This window comes from Haemaphysalis longicornis, unplaced genomic scaffold, assembly GCF_048455015.1.
Source record: "Haemaphysalis longicornis isolate Haplotype H1 unplaced genomic scaffold, Haemaphysalis longicornis Haplotype H1 scaffold_12, whole genome shotgun sequence".
NCBI classification, from domain to species: Eukaryota; Metazoa; Arthropoda; class Arachnida; order Ixodida; family Ixodidae; genus Haemaphysalis; species Haemaphysalis longicornis.
In genome coordinates, this window is record NW_027526225.1 from 53,885,698 (window position 1) to 53,908,104 (window position 22,407).

The 22,407-nt window shown below is 47.0% G+C and overlaps 2 protein-coding genes across 2 annotated transcripts in view; one reads left to right on the forward strand and one right to left on the reverse strand.

Moving 5' to 3' along the window:
• Positions 1–1,646: 1,646 nt before the first annotated feature.
• Aph-1 (gamma-secretase subunit Aph-1) lies at positions 1,647–14,297 on the reverse strand. The gene is made up of 6 exons (XM_077693287.1): positions 13,982–14,297; positions 12,740–12,883; positions 11,309–11,394; positions 8,486–8,608; positions 5,858–5,985; positions 1,647–2,759 (listed from the first exon to the last, which is right to left on the reverse strand). Exons 1-6 carry the CDS (start codon positions 14,092–14,094, stop codon positions 2,631–2,633), a joined length of 723 nt encoding a protein of 240 aa, XP_077549413.1. The 5' UTR covers positions 14,095–14,297; the 3' UTR covers positions 1,647–2,630.
• A 1,365-nt stretch (positions 14,298–15,662) lies between these two features.
• LOC144162662 (uncharacterized) overlaps positions 15,663–22,407 on the forward strand; it is a 55,745-nt gene continuing 49,000 nt past the window's right edge. The window contains exon 1 of the mRNA XM_077693288.1: positions 15,663–15,891. Coding sequence (XP_077549414.1) covers positions 15,792–15,891 — 100 coding nt within the window. The 5' untranslated portion in view covers positions 15,663–15,791. The remainder of the gene's footprint in view (positions 15,892–22,407) is intronic.

The following is a 22,407-nucleotide window of genomic DNA, read 5'->3' on the forward strand; positions in this document are numbered from 1 at the left end:
AGGAAGGCGTTGCCTTTTTTTAGAACTGATGCTCAGGAGCGGCCGTGGTTTTCTTAATTATTGTTCGTGTACTGTTGCATAGAACAGAAAATTTAATCAGGGCCACACTACGACCCCGGATAGCCTCACCTGCGCAATAACGGAGCGGATGGCGAGAGCACCGGTGGGGGGCGATGCCCTGGACTGATCACCACCTCTGCCTACAAACGTGCACCCGTGAACAGCGCGGGGAATACCTTTAAATTGTTTTTCCTTTCAAGCTGCGTGACGCAGAGTTGCTTCTGAGCTGGAAAAAAATAGTTGTCCGGCTTGTCTGCCACTCTATACATTGTCTCAAAACCATTGTTTCATACATTTCAACCTCTAGAAGCACCATGACGATCAACTTACGTACAGTGCAATAAAAATTCGATTGGTTGCTTTTTCTTTTTTGTTGGCTAGACCATAGCCAGCCATGTAACCTCCTGTACAGGCTTCCGGCAGCCTGTACAGGAGCACTTTCTATTTGGCAGGGAGAAAAATGACGTCAGAATGCACTGGTGAAGATGGCACATTAAAGACAAAAGCAAATGTCCGAAGTGCAAGCGCATCTGCTGAGCCGCCATTTTTGCACTAATCGTGTTTAGATAGCCAAGGAAACAATTAAAAATGTACAGGAAGCATGTACAATTGAATTGTACAGGAAGCAATTAAAGGATGACACTACAGCTGTTTGTTTTATGGAGGCCAGAAACAAAAACACCCATGTGTTGCGATTTGGATGCACGTTGACATCTACATTCTGTATACGTAGCACTCCAGTAGTGCAGGTGTTCCTTTGACACAGTCCTTTATAAATTTCCATTTGATTGCTGAAATAAATTTATATAAACACTGTTATGTTCCATTTGATTGCTGAAATAAATTTATATAAACATTGTTATGTAAATTAAGAATTTGCTCTAGCCTTCACGACCTTTCTGAGGGTGTTGTTGGATATGGATATAGGTAGTTTCGGGCTTAGTACTGTGAAGGAAGCCTGTGTGGGGGGGGGTAATCGTGTTTTTATTGCTACCCCCTCTGTTGGACCCGATACCTGCAGATGTAAAAGCCCCACCCCCCACACAGCTTGCTCTGAGAGTAATCAGCCCATGATGCAGTCCAGAAAGAACGATGATGTTGCAATGCAACTGTAGCTGCTGAAATCTTTTCGTCTTTACTACTCTCTAGACAGCACTGAATATTTGCACAATTACAGCAAATATTTTGCTCAAAAAATTACGCCCGCTGACAGCATTTACACAGGCACAGCATTTACAGGATTGGATTTTTCATGCATTCGCACACCGAGGTAGGTACTGTGACAAAATCCTTCCTGGCCACGGAATACACTTGAAACACAAAAAAAGGCGCTAACCAGTCCAAGAAAATTCTTGACGTTTCGGTTTCCAGCACGGAAGCTGAAATGTCGAGAATTTATTTAGACTGGTCAGCACCTCTATTTTGTTTTAACTTTTAAAATCCATGCATTAGAAAGGACTGTTAAAAAACTGCACATGCAATTTTTGCGTGTTGAGATACCTTGGTGAAACCCCCTGACAGGTAACAGAACATGAAAGAATTTTTAACCTTACCGCTGACCCTTGTTCGATGAAATTAATGAAAAGTTCACAAATGTACAACAATGTACAGGAGTTACCGTAGTAGGTTCCCAACCTTGTTTTTTTTTTATTGGATCATGTTAAAAGTGAGTACTTGAAAAAAAATATACAGGACAATACAAACACAAAGCAAAGTCTTTGTTTCCCTACAGACTTCCGCACCAAAGTTGGATTGTTCTTGTTGCGCATCACATCACATGTCGGTGTCGCACTGGCAACACGGGGGTCCAGGCACACACACAGCACCGTCAACAACTGCTTACGGCACGCTACGCATTCAACATGATGTTGCTGTGAAACGAGACATTTAGTTTTTATCCATGTGTTCTCACGGTAAGTTTTGAGCCCTCTTAACAAATTTCAAATCTGGCAGTATGGTCTGCGATGGGGCATTGCTTGGCCACCACAACATCACATAGCATCTTTTAGTTTCCTGCACGAAACAGTTCTGAACAGTTCAGTACAAAACTCTTCTCGCTGTAAATATTCTATGGGCAAACGCCACTTTGGAGCAGTTCTGAACAGTCAAAAACGACAAATAAAGGAGATTTATAATACAGCACATTCGGAGCCTCGCTCTATCCATGCGGGCACTGAATGCAGCGCCGGGCGGATCATAATAAAAACAAGCGCAGGTGTTCCAATCAGAAGCTTTGCCCCTAAACAGTAAACTGAAAACAGCTGATGCTTGCGCCAGTACAACAAAAAATGCACAAACAATGAAAAGACAGAGCAAAAGTCACACGTAACATAAATACACAACAAACGTGAAATGGTACTTTGGCAATTTCCCCAAATTATCAGCCATCGCGTTCACAAAATAGCCTCGGCATCAGCGATCACGTTTTAGCTGGCACCACTGCTCCATTCCGCGCAAGGAAGTGCGCAGTCTCAGGTTCGCGCGCGCACAGGGCAACAACATCCGGAGTGACGTGACCACACACTCTCCGTCCGAAAGCTGGGGTTGCGATTAAACAGTAGTTGCGGCACTCATTGAGGTTGCGCTTTGGAGTGAAGGCGTCCACCGGCTGCGTGAAAGGCCAGGCCTCCAGATACGAGAAGCAGCACGTAGATGGGACCCAGGGAGGCTCCATACAAGCCCCAGGGGTTCAGCAACGTCTGCGGCACGTAAGGCAGGCAAGAGGTTACTCCGCTGTTCGGAGAAGTCGGCACTCCTGCCTGATGACAGCCCACTGTCACAACTGCACTCACCGCAAGGACGACAAAGCCAGCGTTTGTCTTCACGGTAAGCATGCCAACATAACAGCGCATGGTGAAATGCAATGTACAACAGTTCGGCATAGCTTTGACAGTTAGGATTCGTAATTTCTCTTTCTCATTCAAATCCGTAGCCTATCTTGACAGTTTTTGTAATAGCTCACGCTTTATAAAAAAAAAAAACTGCATTCCTTTTTAAATGTTAAAAAATGTGTGAGGTTTTTCTTAATGTGAATTTTTCAGCCAGATCTTGATGCTTTCGCAAACTGGCCAGTTGCTCTGCCATTCTAAACATCGAACACTGTGCCCCATAAACTAATTACACTGAAATCTCGTTAGCGCGACTCTTTTTAATACGTTTTTTTCGGCCTAACACATTTTTCTTTTCATTACCGGCCCACGTCCTCAAGAAATAATGCATCTTCGTGCATTTAATACGATCACATTTTCGCCGGAAATCGGATAATACGATTGCGAAAGTTGGTCTTGACTGACGCTTCCAAAAATCCTACCTTTATTGTTCAATACACTAGCCCTAACTGCGTTCCATCAAGCCACAATCTGCACGTTGTAGAGCTGCCGAGACCTAAACACGGAACGGGACCAGTTAGACGTGGGCATTTTGTCGCAAGAGTTTGCGTGTGGAGATGACGACCTGGCAGCCTCGTGCGAGACATCACCGCAGAGTTGCGGATGATGTTGGAGGCAGTGACAACGACACACCAGCAACAGGACACAGCCATTGGTGACCGGTGTCGGAGAGCAAGCGAGGCACTCGCCACGCATGCAGGGCTGAGCGAGCAAAAGGCAGCTTCTTTTTTTTGCACCTTTCAGAACAATTTACATTTACTCCTGGACGTTGAAAAGAAGAAAGTGCAGCACGAATGATAGAAGTGAGCTGCTGCCGTAGCCACAAGGATAGGTCGCTTTGCTGCACGAGCGGTGCCACAGCTGCCGATTCGCAGGTGAATTCCAACCATGTGCATATGCATATTACATGCATATATTTTGATTTGGGAGCAGTTTTTGGAGCAGCGAAATCTCTATTTTGGAGCAGAGGAACCTTGATTTGGAGCAGAAGAACGACATTTATTGTGTCACCTTAGGAGCTTAAAAAAAATCAAATTTTGGGAAACTCATAGGGGAAAAGTGCATCATGCGCTGAAATATCGTACACATGGGCGTTTTTGCTTTTCGCCTCCATCAGAAAAGCGGCCGCCGCGGCCGGGAATCGAACCCGCGACTTCGTGCTCAGCAGCGCAACACCTTAGACACTGAGCCACCGCGGCGGGTGACATTGTGACTTTCGAAAAAATTATGCAGGGGACAATTTTATCCAGGTTTTTTATTAAATGATCAATCAATTAAACCTTTACAAGAGCATCACCTTGGGTGTGCTGGAAAATTATGCCGTCAGTAAGCATTTTTCCCCACCAAAGCTAACAGGAGGGCTATAATCCTTGGCTCTCAGACTGTTTTGGAGCAGTTTGGCGCAATTTTTGCAATTTTCAAGCTTTTGGAGCAGCCTAGCGCAGGAAAACAAATTCGTATCAAATCTGCGCAATATGCGCAGCTGTCTCACCCCTGTGCATATGCATGTGCATATTATATGCATATGCATGTGCATAGGCATATGCATATTTTACTCCTCTTTTACCTTTCTGGACAATAGGATTTTTGCATAGTATATGTTTTATTTTACAGTTCCCGTTAAAAACGTGTCAACATGATTGCACTGTATAGTATACGAAGCGAAAACAGTTTGTTGTAAATTATTACCAGATTCTATTTATAATGCAACGTGGAACATATTAAACTGATAAACAGGTAGACATGTCAAGCACAGGTGCCAGATCTTTTGTGACAATTTGAAGCCAAATTCAGAGGTGATCAGCTGAAATGTGTTTCAGCTGCAAAGGCACCATGTCCGCATCTCTCACACACAACGAGAGCATTTGGTCTCCGAAACCAACCTTTGCATTACCCTCTTGTCTATATCTTTCTCTATTCAAGTCTCCCTCCCGCATAGTGCGCTCAGTGTCATGGAGGCTGCCCGAGTTTCCAAGGTGAGCCCTTGTGCACGCAATATTTCCCCCGTGTGTGAAACTATATCAAACAGGCCCAGCGGGACGACAGAATGCAGAGCTCAGACGTGCTAGTTTCCCCTCACAACCTTTACACAAGAAGCTGACCTCACCTTTTGTCAAAACAGCGTCTTTTTGAAAGATGGGGTTCTGTCGTAACCTTATTACAGTCAAACCCGGTTATATCGAACTTGCAGAAAAAAAAAAAAAAAAAGAAACACCTATCACTTCGATGTAGGCGATAATTTGATATAAGCAAGCTAAGGAATAGGACGTCATAAAAGCACATAGCATTTATTAAACACTTCATTAGTGAAACTGCTTTACTTTCGCACAAAATAGTCCGACATCTTCTGCTTGAACAACCTCGCTGCCCAAGACAGTGCTCACTTCTCCACATTGTCTACAGGGTTGGAGCAACTGAGGCTGCAACCTTCCACATTTGCAAAGAAGCGCCAGACTAGTGCGATTCACTTTGGAGGTAAAGGATCATTGTTGCTTTCCCTGTAGCGCCGCTTTCGCTTGTGCTCAGTACAGTGTTGGCAATGTAGTCTTCCAAACTCTCCCACGGTCATGACACCATCATCCACACTCACAACCCCGCTGAACATTGATCTGACAATGGTGTCCGGAAATTCCGGTACACAGCCAGTCACCAGCACAGAAGACATTTGGCTGAAGAGTGCACAGCTTGTTGCATTGATTTGCATTTCTAGGGCAGGTAAAAAAGAAGGCAAGCGAAGTCTGCCAAACGTGCAGAAATGCAAACGGGCAGTACAGGTGTCGGAGAATACGCTACAAATGACTCCGTTACAGGTAGCAGCCAACTTCCCTGAGCAGTCAATGTTTCGCCCTACTCTGCCATCTTACAACCAGCCGAGCAGCACAAACCCATCAACCGGGCACAGGACCCACCAGGCAGGAGGCGGTGAGGTGGGCGGCGATGACAAAGGCCACCAGGGGCCACCGGCCGTGGTCCAGGGCGTGGAAGGACACCACCCCCCAGAAGGTGTGCAGCAGCACAAAGGCACTGGTCGTCAGCGCTGCGAGGGGACACAAGAGGGCACTGGGCTGACAGACAGATCCGCCAATGGGCAACGACCATCAACTCGACAGTGGAGATAGGAACAGCTGGGGAACGGAGCCTTTGTCCTACGGTGGACCTAAATAGGCTGCTGATGATGATTGAAGAGGAGGAGAAAGCATTGCTGCATGACCTGACAACTGACTTCGCCTTAGACAATGCTAATGCCAGTGAAAAATGGCAGGTGAAAAAACTGGCACTACGTTCCTGATGTTAGTTCCTTGCTTTGCAATACCAAGATTCTCGTGATTGTCTTTTTTTTTAGCTCAAAGGTTTCAAATCTATTGTGCTTTTTATCGTGACAATGAAGTTAAGTTTAAAACACTGTTTAATTATTTCGTCAGCTCAAACTCGACAATAAACAGCCCATCCTTTCTTTGGGGGGTGGAAAGGAGGAGGAGGGGTGATTTAAGACTTATTTTGTGAGGAAAGCGCATTCACAAGTGGCACTTCCCATGCCCAATCCTCCTCGCCAGTTTATGAGAGCTCGTTAAACTAACACTAGCTGGACACAGGCAAAAAAAAAGAAGAGCCAATTGAGAACCATAAACTAGTAAAAAAAAAAAAACTTTTTTTTTCAATGCTGAGAGAGCACTAGAACCCAACACCTTTGAGGCTCTTTACGCAGTAGCTGAAAGCCTCACTTTGTGTAGCAGTAGCTACACAAAGTGTGGCTTTCGACGAAATGGCAAAATTAGAAAGTTCAAACTGCACAACAATGCAGGCCACAAACAAGCACTCGTGTTTCCCCAAACAGTTCCCTCCTTGTTTGCTCTTCTCAACCTCATTTCTCAAGTCCACAATTTTTGTCAGTTTAGGTTTAAACGCACTGAAAATGAGGTCTATGTTAGACTAACAAGAACAGCCCCGTGCTCTATCATTTTATTCATATGGGAGAACATAATTTTAAGAATGTCAAACTTTCACTTTTTCTTTAAAGTTAAATTTAGTTAATGCTGAATGTAATCATTGAAATTCAGGATTGTTGGTTTATTAGGCTTGACTGCATTCACTAATGAGCACCAGTTGAAAATCTTTCCCAACCGTTTTCTCATTCTTTGTTGTTGTTTGTTTCTTCGCAACCATGACACAGTTGACAGCGCAGACACGTGAAGGACGAAGAAGTACGTTACACCACAAGCGCCGACTTTCAACAACATTTATTGCAGGGAAAAAAAGCATCTTATATAGGAAAAAACCAAAGATCACAACACGTGGCGAACCAGAGTCAGCTATGAGCATTAGCGAAGATAATCATGGACGCGTGGTTTCCACTTCCACGTAAAGCACCGGTTTTACGACACATGAACTACTGTCGGCGATCCGGATTACATTGCCTAAGTGTTGAAACTCTTAATTCCCACAATTTGCGCGGACAGTTTTAGTACAAATTTTGCTTTAAGTGGAGAGGTAACTACATAGCAGTTGTTTCTGGGCGAAAAGCAAGGTTTTGAAACCTCAATAACTGGTTAAATGACTAAAATCGAAACCTCGATTTTACGAAATTCTCGATTTAACGAAATTTCCGCCCCCAAGTACGACTTCGTTATATCGAGGATTAACTGTACAAGCAGCTAGAAGCTTATGCATTGAGTTCTGTGGCAGGCCTACCAGTGGCCAGGAAAACCCGCACTATAAGCGGTCACATTACAAGTGGTCCTCTATGCTCAATGCCATTGCTACGCCACACGCTGAAGTGAAGAAATCACAGACTCCCAGGTGAGGGCTGCTAGTGCTGCCCTGAAAAATTTGGCTATGATGTTGCTTCTATTGGCACTAAAGCTTGCTGGCACGCTTTTTCGATACAACGAAGGAAGTGAGAAAAAGAATCGGGCCCTGGTGCCATGCTTGCACCACCCCAAGCATGAACACCTCCTTGTGTGTGGGTGAAACCGGCGGCGCTGCTGCATCTTCACGAACCGTTTTAAAGTAACAGTGGTACTGGCCAGTTCAAGTTCTGCGCATGGCCCACTACCCTTTCGGTGTAAGACTGAACTGGACTGTCACGCAGCTTTGGTGCAATGTGGACAGACGGGGAGAGAGAAAGGCTTGGCTAAACACGGGTGTGATTTCAGGAGGTTTTTGTTTCAAACGTGCAATCGTACAAAACCACGAGAATTCAGGAGCCCCCCTCCCAGACACTTCGGGAAAACCTGGAAGCTATGTGTCCTCTTTCGTGGTTGAAATAGAGTTAAGTGAGCCACCAGATGGCAGTTCTTTCAGAGAAAAAAGGGTTTTCTGTTTTCGACGGCCCCTGTACGGACGTTGGGGGTACAGCAACTGTTTAAGGGCGCTCCAACTCTTCAGACCACACCACTTGTTCGGGGACACGTCAACACTGTTCACGGAAGCAAGCTCGTCGACACGAGCTGGGGTGAGAGGGAGAGAGAGGAGGCTTTCACAGCCCCCCAGCTGTGAAGGTATGTTGAAACAGCCCCGGAGGAGGGGAGGAAGCTCACCTGAGGTAAGGAAGAAATAGGACGACGCTCCGCTGAACCCAACCGTGCCGGGGCCAATGGCGTCCGCCAGGACATTGAGGAGGGAGAACACGCCGCTCATCACGCCAAAGCCCAGACCAGACACTGAAAGCAGCAGAAGGGAACCGATGACTGCCGTAGCAAAGGGCGACGCTACCGAAGCAGCAGGTGCCCACATCACGAGCAACAGCACTGCTACTTAGCTCCTCATATGGGGTTTCCCTAGAAAGTACATGTCTTGTTTCTTGTTTCCCTAGAAAGTATCCCTAGATCTTGTTTCCCTAGAGAGTACACATGAAAACCTCACTCTTTTCACGACTTGGTGCAAATCGAAACCATGACTGCAACCACCCGTTGGCACCGGAGAGGGTTAAACACAGGTGTTTGCAGGGAATGTACATGTACATCTTTGACCGGGAGAGGGTTAAACACGGTCGCTGGCTGTCAGGGAACTCAAAAAGGGCTGCTTTACGCCACGTAGAGGACCTCGAGTAGGTCGCAGCCGCTCAGAGCCACTGGCACAAGCGTAGCAGCCCCCTCGACAGACGGCACCAGCGTGTACTAGGGCACACTGGCGCACCTTGTTATCTTCACTGCATCATACGTTCTGCTGCGGGAAATGAACTAGTGGGTCGCATGGCCACTTTCTTTTTCCTAACTATACATAGCCTATTCGAGCGAAGCTTACGTTAAGAGTGGTATCAGTACGATTCTAACAAGGCAATCATTCTAATGGACCAAACATATTTTATCTGCATGGCCCATTTATGGTTTTGGATCCACCAGACAGTCACAAGGCTCTAAATCATTTCCTCCGAGCCAAGAAACACCTCTTGCTTAAAGTTTAGTGGGATCCCATATGCTACGGTTGTGAAGTTGTGTAAGAGGTCAACAACATTAACCCTTTCCGGTCAATGATGCACATGCACATCATCGCTTGTATGTTTAGAAAGCGCGCCTTTTTCGATCATATCTCTCGCTTGGCACGTGCTGCCACACTGTGGAAACACTTAAAATTTCTTTCTTGTGCGAATGGCTCTTCTTTTCTTTTGCCAGCTATCACTTGAGCATCCGGTCATGCGCGGGTGCGCAGCGGCCAGTCTCGGTTTCGTCCTCCGGGCGCTTCCCGCTTCTTGCGCTGCTCCCCCTTCTTGCGGCCGCAAAACTTTTTTACAATTTTCTCTCGTTACTCATGGATAATCCATGGGTATGTAACACCACAAACGATTTTCTTGTCACTTTATGGTCACCCTAAAAAATTACAATTTTTTCTCGAAATGGATTCATCCAAAGAATTTAAATGAGCAATAAGAAATTGACCCTGGGGGGTTGAATTTGGCAAAAAAATTTGACCCTCAAAGGGTTGAGCGTAGTGGACAGCACAGAAGACACGATGACACGATCTCAGAGTGACAGAGAGCTGTCTGTGATCAAGTGAGTAAATGAAGTGCAGGCACCAATTGACAGCTTTTTTCACGTAAAAAAAATTTGTATGTTGTCACAAACTCTCACGTACAGCGTCTACTATTATTGTAGAAATTCTTAGTATCATTATACAGCATCTAATAATTATTGTGTAGCATTCTTATTAACGTAATACAGACGCTCTGTTCACGAAATTTTCCTTATCTATTCCCTTCGAGTGCCTCCGAGAAAGTTCTCGAACAGAGCGTCAAAGGGCCATCGCTCGGCCGCCGGCGTAAACTGAAGACGTATCGAATACTGACGTGCGCCAAGTAAATAACGAAACAAAACCCCGCCTGCTCAGTTTTCGTCGAAGCATCCAGAGCTTTCGCGAGGCTGACATTGTGTGGCCTGTGTTAAGGTGCGCCAATGATTCGAGAAGGAAGAAAATGCGAAGTTGCGCGCTCTACTGCAGTGGGCACTTTATGTGTTATTTTTTTTCACGTGCTACCGTGGGCACAAAAAGGGCACCCATACCAAGACAAAGCAGTTATGTTGAGAGGTCACAACAATGGCTTCTGCCCGTGAGTGCATCCGCATTAGCCACCCTGGAGGACTCCACGGGTCTTGGACCACCATGTCTGTCATCGGCTGGCCTAGCCTATGTCGAAGCAGCGCTTCATAGCCAGCCAACAAAGCCCTCCAGGCAGCGGTGCACCATCCGGCCTGGCTGGTGAATTTTGTGGGGCCTTGTCTAACATATGCATCTAACTGTCTCCCTTAGATAACTCCTCTTCTTTGTAATTCATTGTTAACGCTCCCCGTTTGTATTTTCTGTAACATTTAACTCTCGCATTTGTACCGTTTTTAGTTGGCTCTCGCTGAGATTCATACTCTCATACCTGTACAGTTACTCAATATACGCCTCTCTTTGTTGTTGTTCCATTAAGGGCTCTGTCTCACTCTCTCTGCTCTTGCCAGTGACGGCCACCCCCTCATCAACGGTGCCCTGTAGATTCGGGGGAGGTGTTTCCTCGCCTAAGTTGACTCCCCATATCTTCTTAACAGCGCACCTTCATAAGGAAAAGGTGACATGTTTTGTTGGCTGTCGCAATTTGGTCCATTTTTAGAACTGCACAAAAGGGTGCGAGGATATAGTTGGCACACTCGAAGCTGTGGCAAAGAAAAGAAGGAAGACCTCGCTTTCAAAATTCCATTGCTTCTGTTGGCTTCCATGCAACACACACTGAAGTCATGCAGAACTTCTCAACAGTGAAAAAAGATATTCGAGACGGGAGCCTTGCAGACTTTCTGGCACATCAGCGAGCCCCTATGGATGCACCTAAACATCCCCATAATCTCCCCTGGTTAGCAAGGGTTTCCAAAAACACTTATACCCACCATAAGAGAGGGTGGTCCTAGAGCTGGACACAACAGCGCCGTCTGCACCCGCCTCCGTGACCTTCTTCAGGCCCTGCTCAGCCTTCCTGCAGGATCAAGTTCTGTCCATCACTGTTAGCGTCCACGCTTTCCTATTTCAGCTTTGCTAGTCTACAAAACGAGAACAGCACTCGTTTTTGTAGTCCTCCCAACATTGGCAAGAAGACCACAATTCAACACAGCCTTTGTCATTTTCTGCCTTACAGTGATGCTGTTTTTTTTTTCTTAATTAAAATATCTGTTAGTACATCAAAAGCTAGACAAGTCGGACGTCAAAAGCCAGACATGTTTCCAGTCTCCATCAAATGTTGCGAGCTCGGCAAGTTGGAATGAGGTCTTTATTAGAACCAGCATAACTGAAACAGAGACCGATTGGAGAACACAGAAGGACAGTGTTCTTCTATCAATCTCCGTTTCAGTCAGGCCAGTTTTGATTGAGATCAATTAACTGTGCCGGGATGTTTTCTTCCCAACACCTGCAATTTCCGTGTCCTTCCAGCTTGATAAACTTAAGCGCTTACCACCTTCTTGATGCTGAGATTTGAGTACAATTAAGCTGATTTCACGCAAAGCTCTGGATGCGCAGTTGGTCAGGCTGCATGCAGCTGTCTAAACTTGCACAAGCATGACAGGTCAATAATTTTCACTTCCTGCATTAGTGAGGGAAGGAATTGGTGCGGCAAAAAACCTGCTGAAGAGTGCAGCAAAACTTTAAGACCAACAGCACGGCATTACACTAGTAGTAAACTATGTTGCTGAAGCAATCTGTCGGGGTAAGCTAGACGTTTTCAGAAATGAAATGCCAAGCATGGATCTGCTGCCAAAAGTAATTACAAACAAAAGTCTACCAAAAATAATAGGGGTTGATTTCTTTACATCCCAAAAATGGGCAGCCTCTCACTCAATGTAGGCACAAGCGGTGCTTCACGCGCTTGCCAGGGTCCATGCGTGGACCAGTTGGTTCACAGGAAGGGAAAATCTGATGCGACAAGAGATGAAGGAGGCAGCAAACACAGCGATGACTACGACTTTTTCGCGTTTTTCGGCTGTTACCCATGGGAAAAGAGCATGTACGGGAGGCACTGCGGCAGGGTGCGGGCGAACGACCAGACGACGCCACAGCGGAAACCCTCAAAGCTTCGTAGCTGCCACCAAATTCACTTGAGGGGCTGTGTAGTGCAATGGCAGCGGCTGCGCAGTGTCTTCTTCCACGGCAGATGCCGCTAGAATAACCTAGGCCAAGCACCCGTGACGCTACCAGAATGCCCCGGGAAGTGCTGTTTCCCCTCCCCTCCTGTCTTTTTCGTCTCTTTCCCCCCCCCTTAGTAAAAGTGCTCCTGAAGTGCTCCTGATCCAGAAATCCAGAACAGCGTTCCCCTTTGGGGAGGTTACCTGAGCAAGCGGTAGAAGAGAAAGCGGAAGCCCTCCTGGAAAGCCACAGAGCAGACCACCCCGAAGGCCAGCTGCCGTCGGAGGGGCACCACTGCGAACCACACTATCGACGACAGCAGCAGCGACAGCAGCCAGAAGAACGCCCTGCACGACAGAAAAGATGCTCAGGCACGAGCTTTGTCTAACACAACAGTCGGAGCGTTCTAAGAGGGCCAGAACAACAATTGGCAGCCGCTTCAGCCATCACAGGTTCTTTTAGAGCTCACTAGCACTCGCGCTCACTCTCATTTAATTTTTTGAGTCTGATTCGCATTCACTACTTGCATCTGCCTCACACCTTTGTCACAATGAACGGTTTCTCATGAGTAAGTCACAATTTGATTCGATACTACTCCGGTAAACAGCTGATACGCAGCACACAGCAGACTTACGAGTGTGTAATTGTATGGTTATTTGATGCCACAGTTTTAAAAAATTTGAGGCAACTCTAGTGAGTTGGTTTTTGCTATACTACGGGCAGTTTTTTTAAAACTGAAGAATTCAGAGCACATTTTTACCCTTCATGGAGCAACGCCTCCTCCATCTTTCAGACCACTCGGTTACACACCGGTTACTGGTACTTTGCCTCTAGTAACATCAGTACCAGCGACTTGTAACATCGGTTACTAGTACTTAGGTTCTGTTGATTATTTTAATAGAATGTCAATCATACCTTTGGTTACAGATAGAATTCCGGCGTTGTGAGCGCGTCTTATCAGAAAGTGGTCAGTGGCATTCCAACAGTGTCGCGGAAGTGAGTTCAGAATCTTTGCACTATCGAAATTTTTTGTTCCGTCAGTCGTAATTAAAATCCAGCGAGTACACGTATACACGTGGCTCAGCTTTCTTCAGTAAATTCAGTAACAGTAAATTATGCAACCGCAGGAGCTTGGCACTCGACAGATTTTCCGTCTGCCATTCTTGTTTTCTGACAGCTCTCAGTTTCCTGGGCAGACCTTGCGCCCCTGCCGATTTCAGGACTATCGTGGCCAGTTAGGGCAGTTTATAAATACCACTTTTATACCACTGTTCTTCTCTTCAGCTAAAGGTTACAGCTCACTTTTTACGTTCTCCAACGATTTGCTTTCTCAGTAGTGTAGCGGCGCCATGCCACGGGTTGACAAAAGCTGCTCATCGCAACCTTGGTCCGGCCCACACGGTAAGACGGCGGCGACTCCGTCATTCGCAGACAGACAGACTCACGCTGTGATGAGAATTATTATGCGGATGGGGTCCTTGGCGATGGTGACTGCAAACATAGAAATGGCCGGGCCGAATCCGATCAGAGCGCATCCGACGAACTCCATGAGCGTCATGATGCTGCCGGTCGTTCCACGGCGGCCGGCGACGTCCCCAAGCACGACTCACGCCCGGGTAGAGGGAACGAGCAGAAGCGGACCTTGCACGATGATCGAAACGTTTAGCGCAACCGAGCAACCGCAGAACGGCGGCACACCTGGCACAAGTCCGGACAAGCGCGCAGAATGGGCGAAACCGGAAGGGGAATCGCCATAGAGAAATTTCTCTATGGAATCGCTATCGACATGAGCATAGCCTCTAGCCTCCTTTAACTTTCTATGCCTGCTACGTCGCTGAGAGAACAATAGGAGGGCTCCGTCGCTCGAGTTGCGGAGAGCCGCCGCTCACTTTGGTGGGGGCGCCACTTACGTAGATTGATTGCTTGATTGTAGGGTTTAACGCGCCGACGCAACGCAGGCGATGAGGCGCGCCGTAGTGGAGGGCTCCAAATTAATTTTGACCACCTGGGGATCTTTATCGTGCGCCGAAATCTCGTACAGGCGTTTTTGCTTTTCGCCTCCATCAGAAAAGCGGCCGCCGCGGCCGGGAATCGAACCCGCGACCTCGTGCTCAGCCACTTACGTAGAGTTCCTAGGCTGCCGAGGCCGTCGGTGCGCGAGCGCGCAGCAGTGCCGGCGCGCGCCCGTTAACGCACCGTTATAGAGCTCTCTTGCTTGCAGGTTGCGTGCTTTCTAACAAAAGCTGTACTGTTGGAAGAGCTACAGCCCTTATTCAAAGGGTTCCAGTGGTGCCAAACGTAAGAGTAATATTTAATGAACACGGCCGAGAATCGAACGAGAATCGAATCGAATCGAGAATCGGCTGCGGTGGGCACTGTGCGGAGTTGGCTTACAATTAACATGACCCAAAAAAGACTGTTACAAACAGTATCGCATTTTTTTGTTAGAGAAGCCCGTGATGGATATGTGACGCACGTGCAAGTCTTTTTTTTTTCTCTCCAGCGTGCGGCATACTAAGTGAAACAAACGAAACAGGCAGGAAAGCATGTTAAGTTGAAATTAGGTGCAACCCAGGGGGCAGAAAACAAGACCAGGCAACTGAATTCAGTGGAAACCAAAAACCACTCAAACATTTTTTTCCCATGAAGAACAAGAGACAATAAATAAAGGCTGATTTTTAAAGCTTTACATACTTTCTGCAAAGAGGCTTTTTCGAAAATGACTTAAACACGTCGATCAAGTGATAAAAGCGCGTGATCAAATAGGCTCTGCGCGTGATAAAACACCAGCGACACCATTGAGTTCATTGCCTACAACGCAAGGAGAAACGAAAGTTTTTTTTTTCCTCCGTTGCACAACGCAACAACATGTTTCCGCTCCTTCATGTAAAGTCCCTTCATGTTTCAGTCGTTTATCGCAAATGTTAGCATCAACCTCCATGGCATCAGCTAACCAACTTTAAATCTCGCGCGCAATTCCCCCGTTCAGTCACTTTCAAATTTGAGTTCCTGTAAATAATAATAAAAAACTTGCGCAAGAAACTTAAATGCTGTCGTAGAAGAAGCCGAGAAAGCGGAGTTGAAGCAAGTCAGCATATTATCTCTATGAGTTGAAGGTCAAACATCGCGCTGTCTTCCATAGTCCGTCTGGCAACACGAGTTTTCCCATGGCCAAAGTTTTTCTATGGTTGTGTTCATAGCGTCGTTTGCTGAAGGAGACGATATCAATGTCTGCGTCCGAATGAAGCGAAAACAATGCTACCGTCGTCGGGGTACTTCAAGCACCTTCCTTGCCCATTCTTCGCATCGGGCCTTTGCGAGCGCCCGCACTGCCACTTTCGCCATCTCAAGAAGGGTGAGCACGTCTCGTCTAGTTGTCAAGGGTCGAGTCGCGCAGGGGCGTCCGACTTCGTCCACAAACCCAACGTTCCACCGGAGACGCGACCCATCGACACGTTTGCCACCCTATTAAATGAAAGTAGCTGCAGAATTCGTTGCCTCGCATCCGTAGACGCGCTGGCCGAGGTGTACTGTCGTTGCATTGACAGCGCACCACGCACGCCATGCACGCTTTGGAGCACGAGTGGCTCGCGATGTTCTTTTTGGGTTCTAAACACCACGGCGTCGACAGCTACCATGAAGTGGAGCGGCTTTATTATTACCAGGTGATCCAAAACAGCCTTGCATTGCCGACGCTATCCTTCATAAATGAAGAACTCCCATCAGTGGCACTGCGGTTGCGTACTGTCGAGACAGATTTGGGAAGTGAGCGAAGACGACTATAATACTGGCATCGTCAACAGCCTCGATCGTCTGCACAGGCAGTGGCGGGGATTAAATGTCAGTGGGTACTTCTCTAATAGAAGGCGTTGCCTGCGCTCACTAAGCACGCAGCCTTGCGACGCACGATTTGAGAGTTGCGTATCGCATGAAACTGTGCGAGCGTGCGAAAATTTGGGAAACACAGCCAGCCCGTGGCCGGCCTTGCTTGCCCCGCACCCAAGTCGTTTGTCCTTAACAGCCTCAAGAAGTAATGCTCACACGAATCGCGGGGTCCGAACACCATGGCCACCATCTCACCAGGGGTGGCTCAGGGGCTGAGACGTTGAGCCAAAGGCCGTTTTTTTGTTCGAGGGTAAAAATGGAAGAAGAAAGTAGAGGTACAAAAACTATTACAAGCGAAAATTAAAAGTGCCAATGAATGACGGGTGTCAGTCATACGTAAGACGGATAAAAGAGCTCCCAAGAAATTCTGGAATCACTTAAAAGCATCGGGAACGACGACTAAAAAGGTGCAAACTGATACAAGACGATGATGTTAATGTTTTCCTGGGGGACAGTGCTTTAAAGTACCTTCATGGAGTCGTTGCAAATACTTTTAGCCAAACAAGTGAGGTGTCTCCAAAATGGACGCAGGTGAACAATAGGAGCGTGGCAGATGAAAAGGTCAAAATCGAATATTTGGACTGGAAACAAGGCAGAACAAAATGTTCCCAAAAACATGGCAACAGGACCGGATGGAGTCCCAATAAAGCTAATCAGCCAGTTGGGTCCAGCGGGAAAGGCGCACTTCTATAAAGCCCTATCGAATGCGCTAAAAGGTCTGAGAGAATTCCATTGCAATGGCACGAAAGCAGAATGAGTTTTATCTATAAAGGCAAGGGAGAGAGTGACAAGGTGAGATCATACAGTAACGTCAGTGCTCTATAGACTAGCTGTACAAGCCATTAAATCCGAGTGGGGGGAGAATAACGAACATTTAGGAAAACTGCAAAACGGATTTCGGCCTGCTCGGCGCTTAGAAGACAGTATTTTTGTACTAACCCGGTCCATCGATATTTCGACAGTGCAGGGCAGACCAATATGGCTGATGTTTCTTGACATAAAGGGAGCCTATGTCAATGTAGATTGTTGTGACATGTACTGGAGGAAGAGGGGATTGGATTGGAGTTTGTAGGGCTGCTCAGGGCAATATAGTACAACAAGGCACATGTTTTTAGGTGCGTAGCTTCTTCAAACTCCAAAGCGGTGGATTTGGTTGCTGCTGATTGGAGCGAGTGGCAATTGTAACCACTGGCACTTACAGCCAAGCGCTGCCCCTTGAAAAGTGGCACATGCAGTCAGACCCACCAGCAGAGCGACGGTAGAGCATTATCAGATAAGGTCGCGGGGGAAGTGCGCACGCATCCCTACAATGCCGCTGGTTGGTTCACATCGCCACTTCTAGGCGGCGCTGAGGTGCAGTTCGACCACTGCTCCAGTGTTTCGCTTACTTCTGTGCGGACCTATACAGGGTACCCGCCGCGGTGGCTCAGTGGCTAAGGCGTTGTGCTGCTGAGCACGAGGTCGCGGGTTCGATACCCGGCCGCGGCGGCCGCTTTTCTGATGGAGGCGAAAAGCAAAAACGCCCGTGTGTAAGAGATTTCAGCGTACGTTAAAGATCCCCAGGTGGTCAAAATTAATCCGGAGCCCTCCACTACGGCGCGCCTCATCGCCTGTGTTGCGTCGGCGCGTTAAACCCTACAATCAATCAATTGGACCTGTACAGGGTCCTGTGTGGTCTCTTCTTTGTTGTCCCATCTATACCCCGCTACTTAACCCTGTGTCACTGTACCTGTACCTTAGAAGTGTGGACACCAAATGGTGCAAGGGGACGTCAAAGCTGGTGGCCCAGTACAATTTTACGGGGCAAACAACCAGTTGGGGGAGTGAAGGAAACGGAGATGCTTATGTGGGTGGAGAGAATGGAGGAGAAGGGATCACCGAGAATTTATAAAGCAGGCAAACAAGAGATCAGGAAAGAGAGTTTTTGTGACAACAATAAAGGGCTGGCTGCTTGAGAAGTAAAACTTGTATGAGCAAATATTCGCCCCAGCATGAGGCGTGTGTAAATGATAAAGAAGCAATCAACCATGTAGTAATAGTATGTCAAAAGATCCAGACAATTTCTTCAAGGAGGTGCTTGTTTCATTTCATAGACCATGCTTCATGGCTCCTTCAGCTTTTGTTCGACAGCGAACAAAGCTGCGCTTGTTCGAGAATTCATTTCATGTAAACAATATAGATGGAAGTGGGTACATCAAAGGGAATGAAACCAAGATCATAACTTCAATTGCACATTAGGAATAAATAAAAAAAGTGGAAAATAAGTGATAAAAACAACCTTAACCAGACAAAAGATGGCTTTTAAAGGGCGATTTAAATGTAGGCACACAATTAATTTAACAACAGGGGGTTAAAGTAGATGTGTCAGTGAAAGTTGAATTCATTTTGCCGTTAGATTGAACACGTGGTAATAAAAACGTTGTTCTGCGAGCCGTGGGCTGTTGAGTTTGTTTGAGATGAGGGGTTGGTAAAATTAAAATGCCATTACAAAAACAAATGCCTTGAGCTCCTCGCTTTAATTTCTGGGGAAATCCATTTATATCTGTGCTTTTCCGCTCTGCTTTTCCTTTGCAATCTCCTTTTATCTCTTCCCGTTTGTGGCGCAACAAATCATCGTGCTGGGTAATAAATTATGGGAGGCCAAAGCCATTTTCGCACTTTTAGCTTTTCCTGGGTTAATAGATAGCTGCTGCCGTGTGAACGTATTGTATTCTTGACATGTGAATGAGCAACTTGAAAGGCAGATTTAATCATCCCGGGGAAATGTGGAATTCCTTGGGGCTTAACTCTGCTGACATGCTTTGAAGGCAAAAGCGGGGTGATACTAAACTTCTTCGCTGCAATTTCGCGCTTGCATCGCTTTATTTTTTTACACTTACCTTTCTTTGTTTTTCGGTGCGAATTACTTCCACAGGCTTCTCGTCTGCTACACCAAGTGTGCATCACTTTTGTTTCTTCATCTTATATGCCAGCAAGCAGACTGGCACCCGCCGCAGTTTTCCTAGTTCTGCACAGCTGATGTACATTTGCCCCACATGGCATGCAATATTCTGCTGCTTTTATGGCTAAAATTTGTAGTTGTTGGGAATTTCGGAAGCGGGCCTCTCAAAGCTCCCGGTTCCTGGCCAATCCCCCAAGGGTCACACGGTTGGTAGAGCACTGCGCTGCTTCTGTGCAATTGTGGGTTCAAAGGCCATCGGATCTCACATTTTTCATTTATCTACTCTCTCCTGCAGTGGCCATTTTCTTGATTGCACAACTACAGTAACAGCAGCGCTGTATTGCAGATGGGGCCTTAAAAATTAGTGTTGGAGTTCAAACAAAGAGAAGTTCATTAGAGCATGTGATGCATAGTGATAGAAGCGTGTGAAATTGATTGAAACAAATTCATGCCGAGTGACAGGTTTACACTTGATGTGTATCATTGGGAAGGAGAAGTGCAAGACATTGCTGCAGAACACTGTCTCCGATGTGGATTGTAATAAGAAAAATTAGTGTCCTTCGACTCTGTGAAGAAGGATGACCTGCGGAGTTGTACGCAGTCCGCGGTGTGTGGCGAAAATAAACGCAGTTGTTGGCAATTTGCGATTGAACACGAGTAAAACTTGGAAGGACCGGGGCTTCAGTCTCGCAGACAAACATGGAGCCGTTTGTTTTGCTCCCGCGTCATAGGCATCTTTACTATTTCTGTAAAACACCTACCCAATCCGCTCGACCACTGGGACGGTACTGGAAAGTCGCATTGCGCCGTTTGACGTCCACGTTAAAACCTCCCACCAGCACAACTGACGTGTCATCTGTAAGGGCATGAAACCTGTAGCTGCAAGTGTCGCCCCCCCCCCCCCCCCCCCCCCCTCACAACCCTTGCACCGTGGCAACTGGTTATGTGGGCGCGCTTAGAATTGAAAAAAATCGCAGAAAATATCGCTCGTAAAGCCTTTTAACTTGAACAAGTAATATTGGCCGACGCAGGCATTCAAAGCGTGAAGTCGCTGTTCATCCGGGAGGGATTCATAGCTGCTCGACGATCTGGAACTTGAGGCGGCAGCAGCTTTCCGTTGTTTTTGCGCCTCTTCACGCTTCTGTTCTGGCCGAGGCTTCTTTATTTTTCGCTCTTCCTCCAAGTGAATAGCGAGTTAAACTGGAGGGCCTTCACCTTTATTCTAGCGGACAAACATGTGAGTGTCCATTTTCCTCCCCCATCATAGGCTGTCCGTGTAAAACACCTACCCGGGCCTCAACTGCTTGATTATGTAGGACAGCGCTTAGAGCTACGAGACTTCCATATTTAAATCTCCCACCAGCGCAGCGGGAATGCCACCAGTAGTGGCATGAAGCCCAGCTGTGCGTGCACGCTGCCCTCCTTCCACCTGTGCATGCATAAACCAGCAAAGGGGGGATGGGTGCATCCTACAACGTGAAATAAGCGGGTGAAGACGTCGCTCATAAAGCCTTTCAAGCTAAAGAAGAATTGTGGGCGCACGCCGACGTTCCATTCGGGGGTCAACCGGGAGGAATTCGCACATACCCAGCGAAATGGAATTTGAGGCGGTGGCGGCGGCGACGGCTTGTGGTTGTTTTTACGCCCGTTCGTGATTCTGTGCATTCTCCGTAGTCATCTAATAACGGCGCCACTGCCGTTGTCAGCTGATTGCACAACTTGTGAAAGTAGCGAGAGGGATCACAGTTCCACTCAACATGAAAGCTGTTCGGGAGTGCAGAGCCATGATTCTTCTGCCGGAGGGGCTGTAGTGCCGTTGCCCGTTCATTGCTACCACCCCTCCCTGATGAATGGAACAGAGGTTTTGTCCACTGCAATTCAGATTTTCCGTCTTCATAGTGCTAGTGTGTCCTTTGCCTGGAAGAGCACGAGCGGGAGTTCTGTTCTTTTCATGCTCGCTTTCATCTTGCACGTGCTGGAGCTTTATACTGCGCAGTTTCGAATGCGCCATGTCCTTTTTTTTTTGCGCGGCCACTTCTTTTCCGCTTACTATCACAACAACCAGCACGAGGAGCATTCCTAACAAATGCACACGGGGACTGCTGGTAAAGTACAGGTGTCGTCAGAAGTAATGCGAACTCGGTCTCGTAAATTTACAGAAATTTCTTCTTCTGGAAACTGCCTGGCTGCATTGGTGTGTGTTTAAACGGCCACTGAAGTTGTTTGTAAACATTGCGGGATTACTAGTGCAAATTGTAGTCTGGAGTCCCTAGGCCCTGTTTCGACCACTCTGAGCGCATTTACGCAAATTTATTTAGTAGAAAAATCAATTCGAAAATGCTGTCCTCCTCTCTGCACCCTCGCCCATTTTCTGTGGCATTTTCGTGTGACGTCAGCAGGAGATGAGCTGGCAATTGGCTGCGCTACTGCACGGCTCGCCGACCTTCCGCGACCGAGTCGGACCGTTTAGTCCGCCGGCCGCCGACGGGTCGTCGCAATTCGCTCGCTCAGTTGAAGCTTAGCCACAAGACGTTTCTGAATTGAATGAAAGAATTTGCCTTTCTTTGCTTTGTTACTTTGTACACTGTATCAAGCTCCGAGTCCAGGTCGCTCCACACAAGCGCTGCACCAGTGCACATGCGACGCTTCGCTGACTTTACGCTAGTAGGAAAATCTAAGGCCACTTGAAGGCGGGAGAAGAGTCAGCGAAGTCAATATAGGTACTAAGGAAATAAAATCAACTGAAACTTTTACTTTACAGCGCAAAACTGGAGAGCAGGAAGCAGTTTTTTGCACTGGGTGAACAAGCACAGCGGTCAGCAGCACGACCACACATCTGCGAACGCTTTTCCGTATAAGAATTGCAATTGCTAGATGTGAGATATTGTGGAAGTTTGGGGGACGCTTACTGCACCAGCGCTATACAACAAATAGTCACCTAAAATACTTGAAATGCTAAAACTAAATAAAAGTGAAAACTGGTTGCATATTATATACCTTATATATCCCACTTCAGCAAGGCTGGCTCATGGCCGAGTGGTCTAA

Coding starts and splice junctions, on each gene's coding strand:
- Aph-1 (XM_077693287.1), bottom strand. CDS start 14,094: ATGACGCTCATGGAGTTCGTCGGATGCGCTCTGATCGGATTCGGCCCG. Junction 11,395..12,739: donor CTCTTCTACCGCTTGCTCAG/GTAACCTCCCCA, acceptor TTGATCCTGCAG/GAAGGCTGAGCAGGGCCTGA. Junction 8,609..11,308: donor TAGGACCACCCTCTCTTATG/GTGGGTATAAGT, acceptor TGCTGCTTTCAG/TGTCTGGTCTGGGCTTTGGC.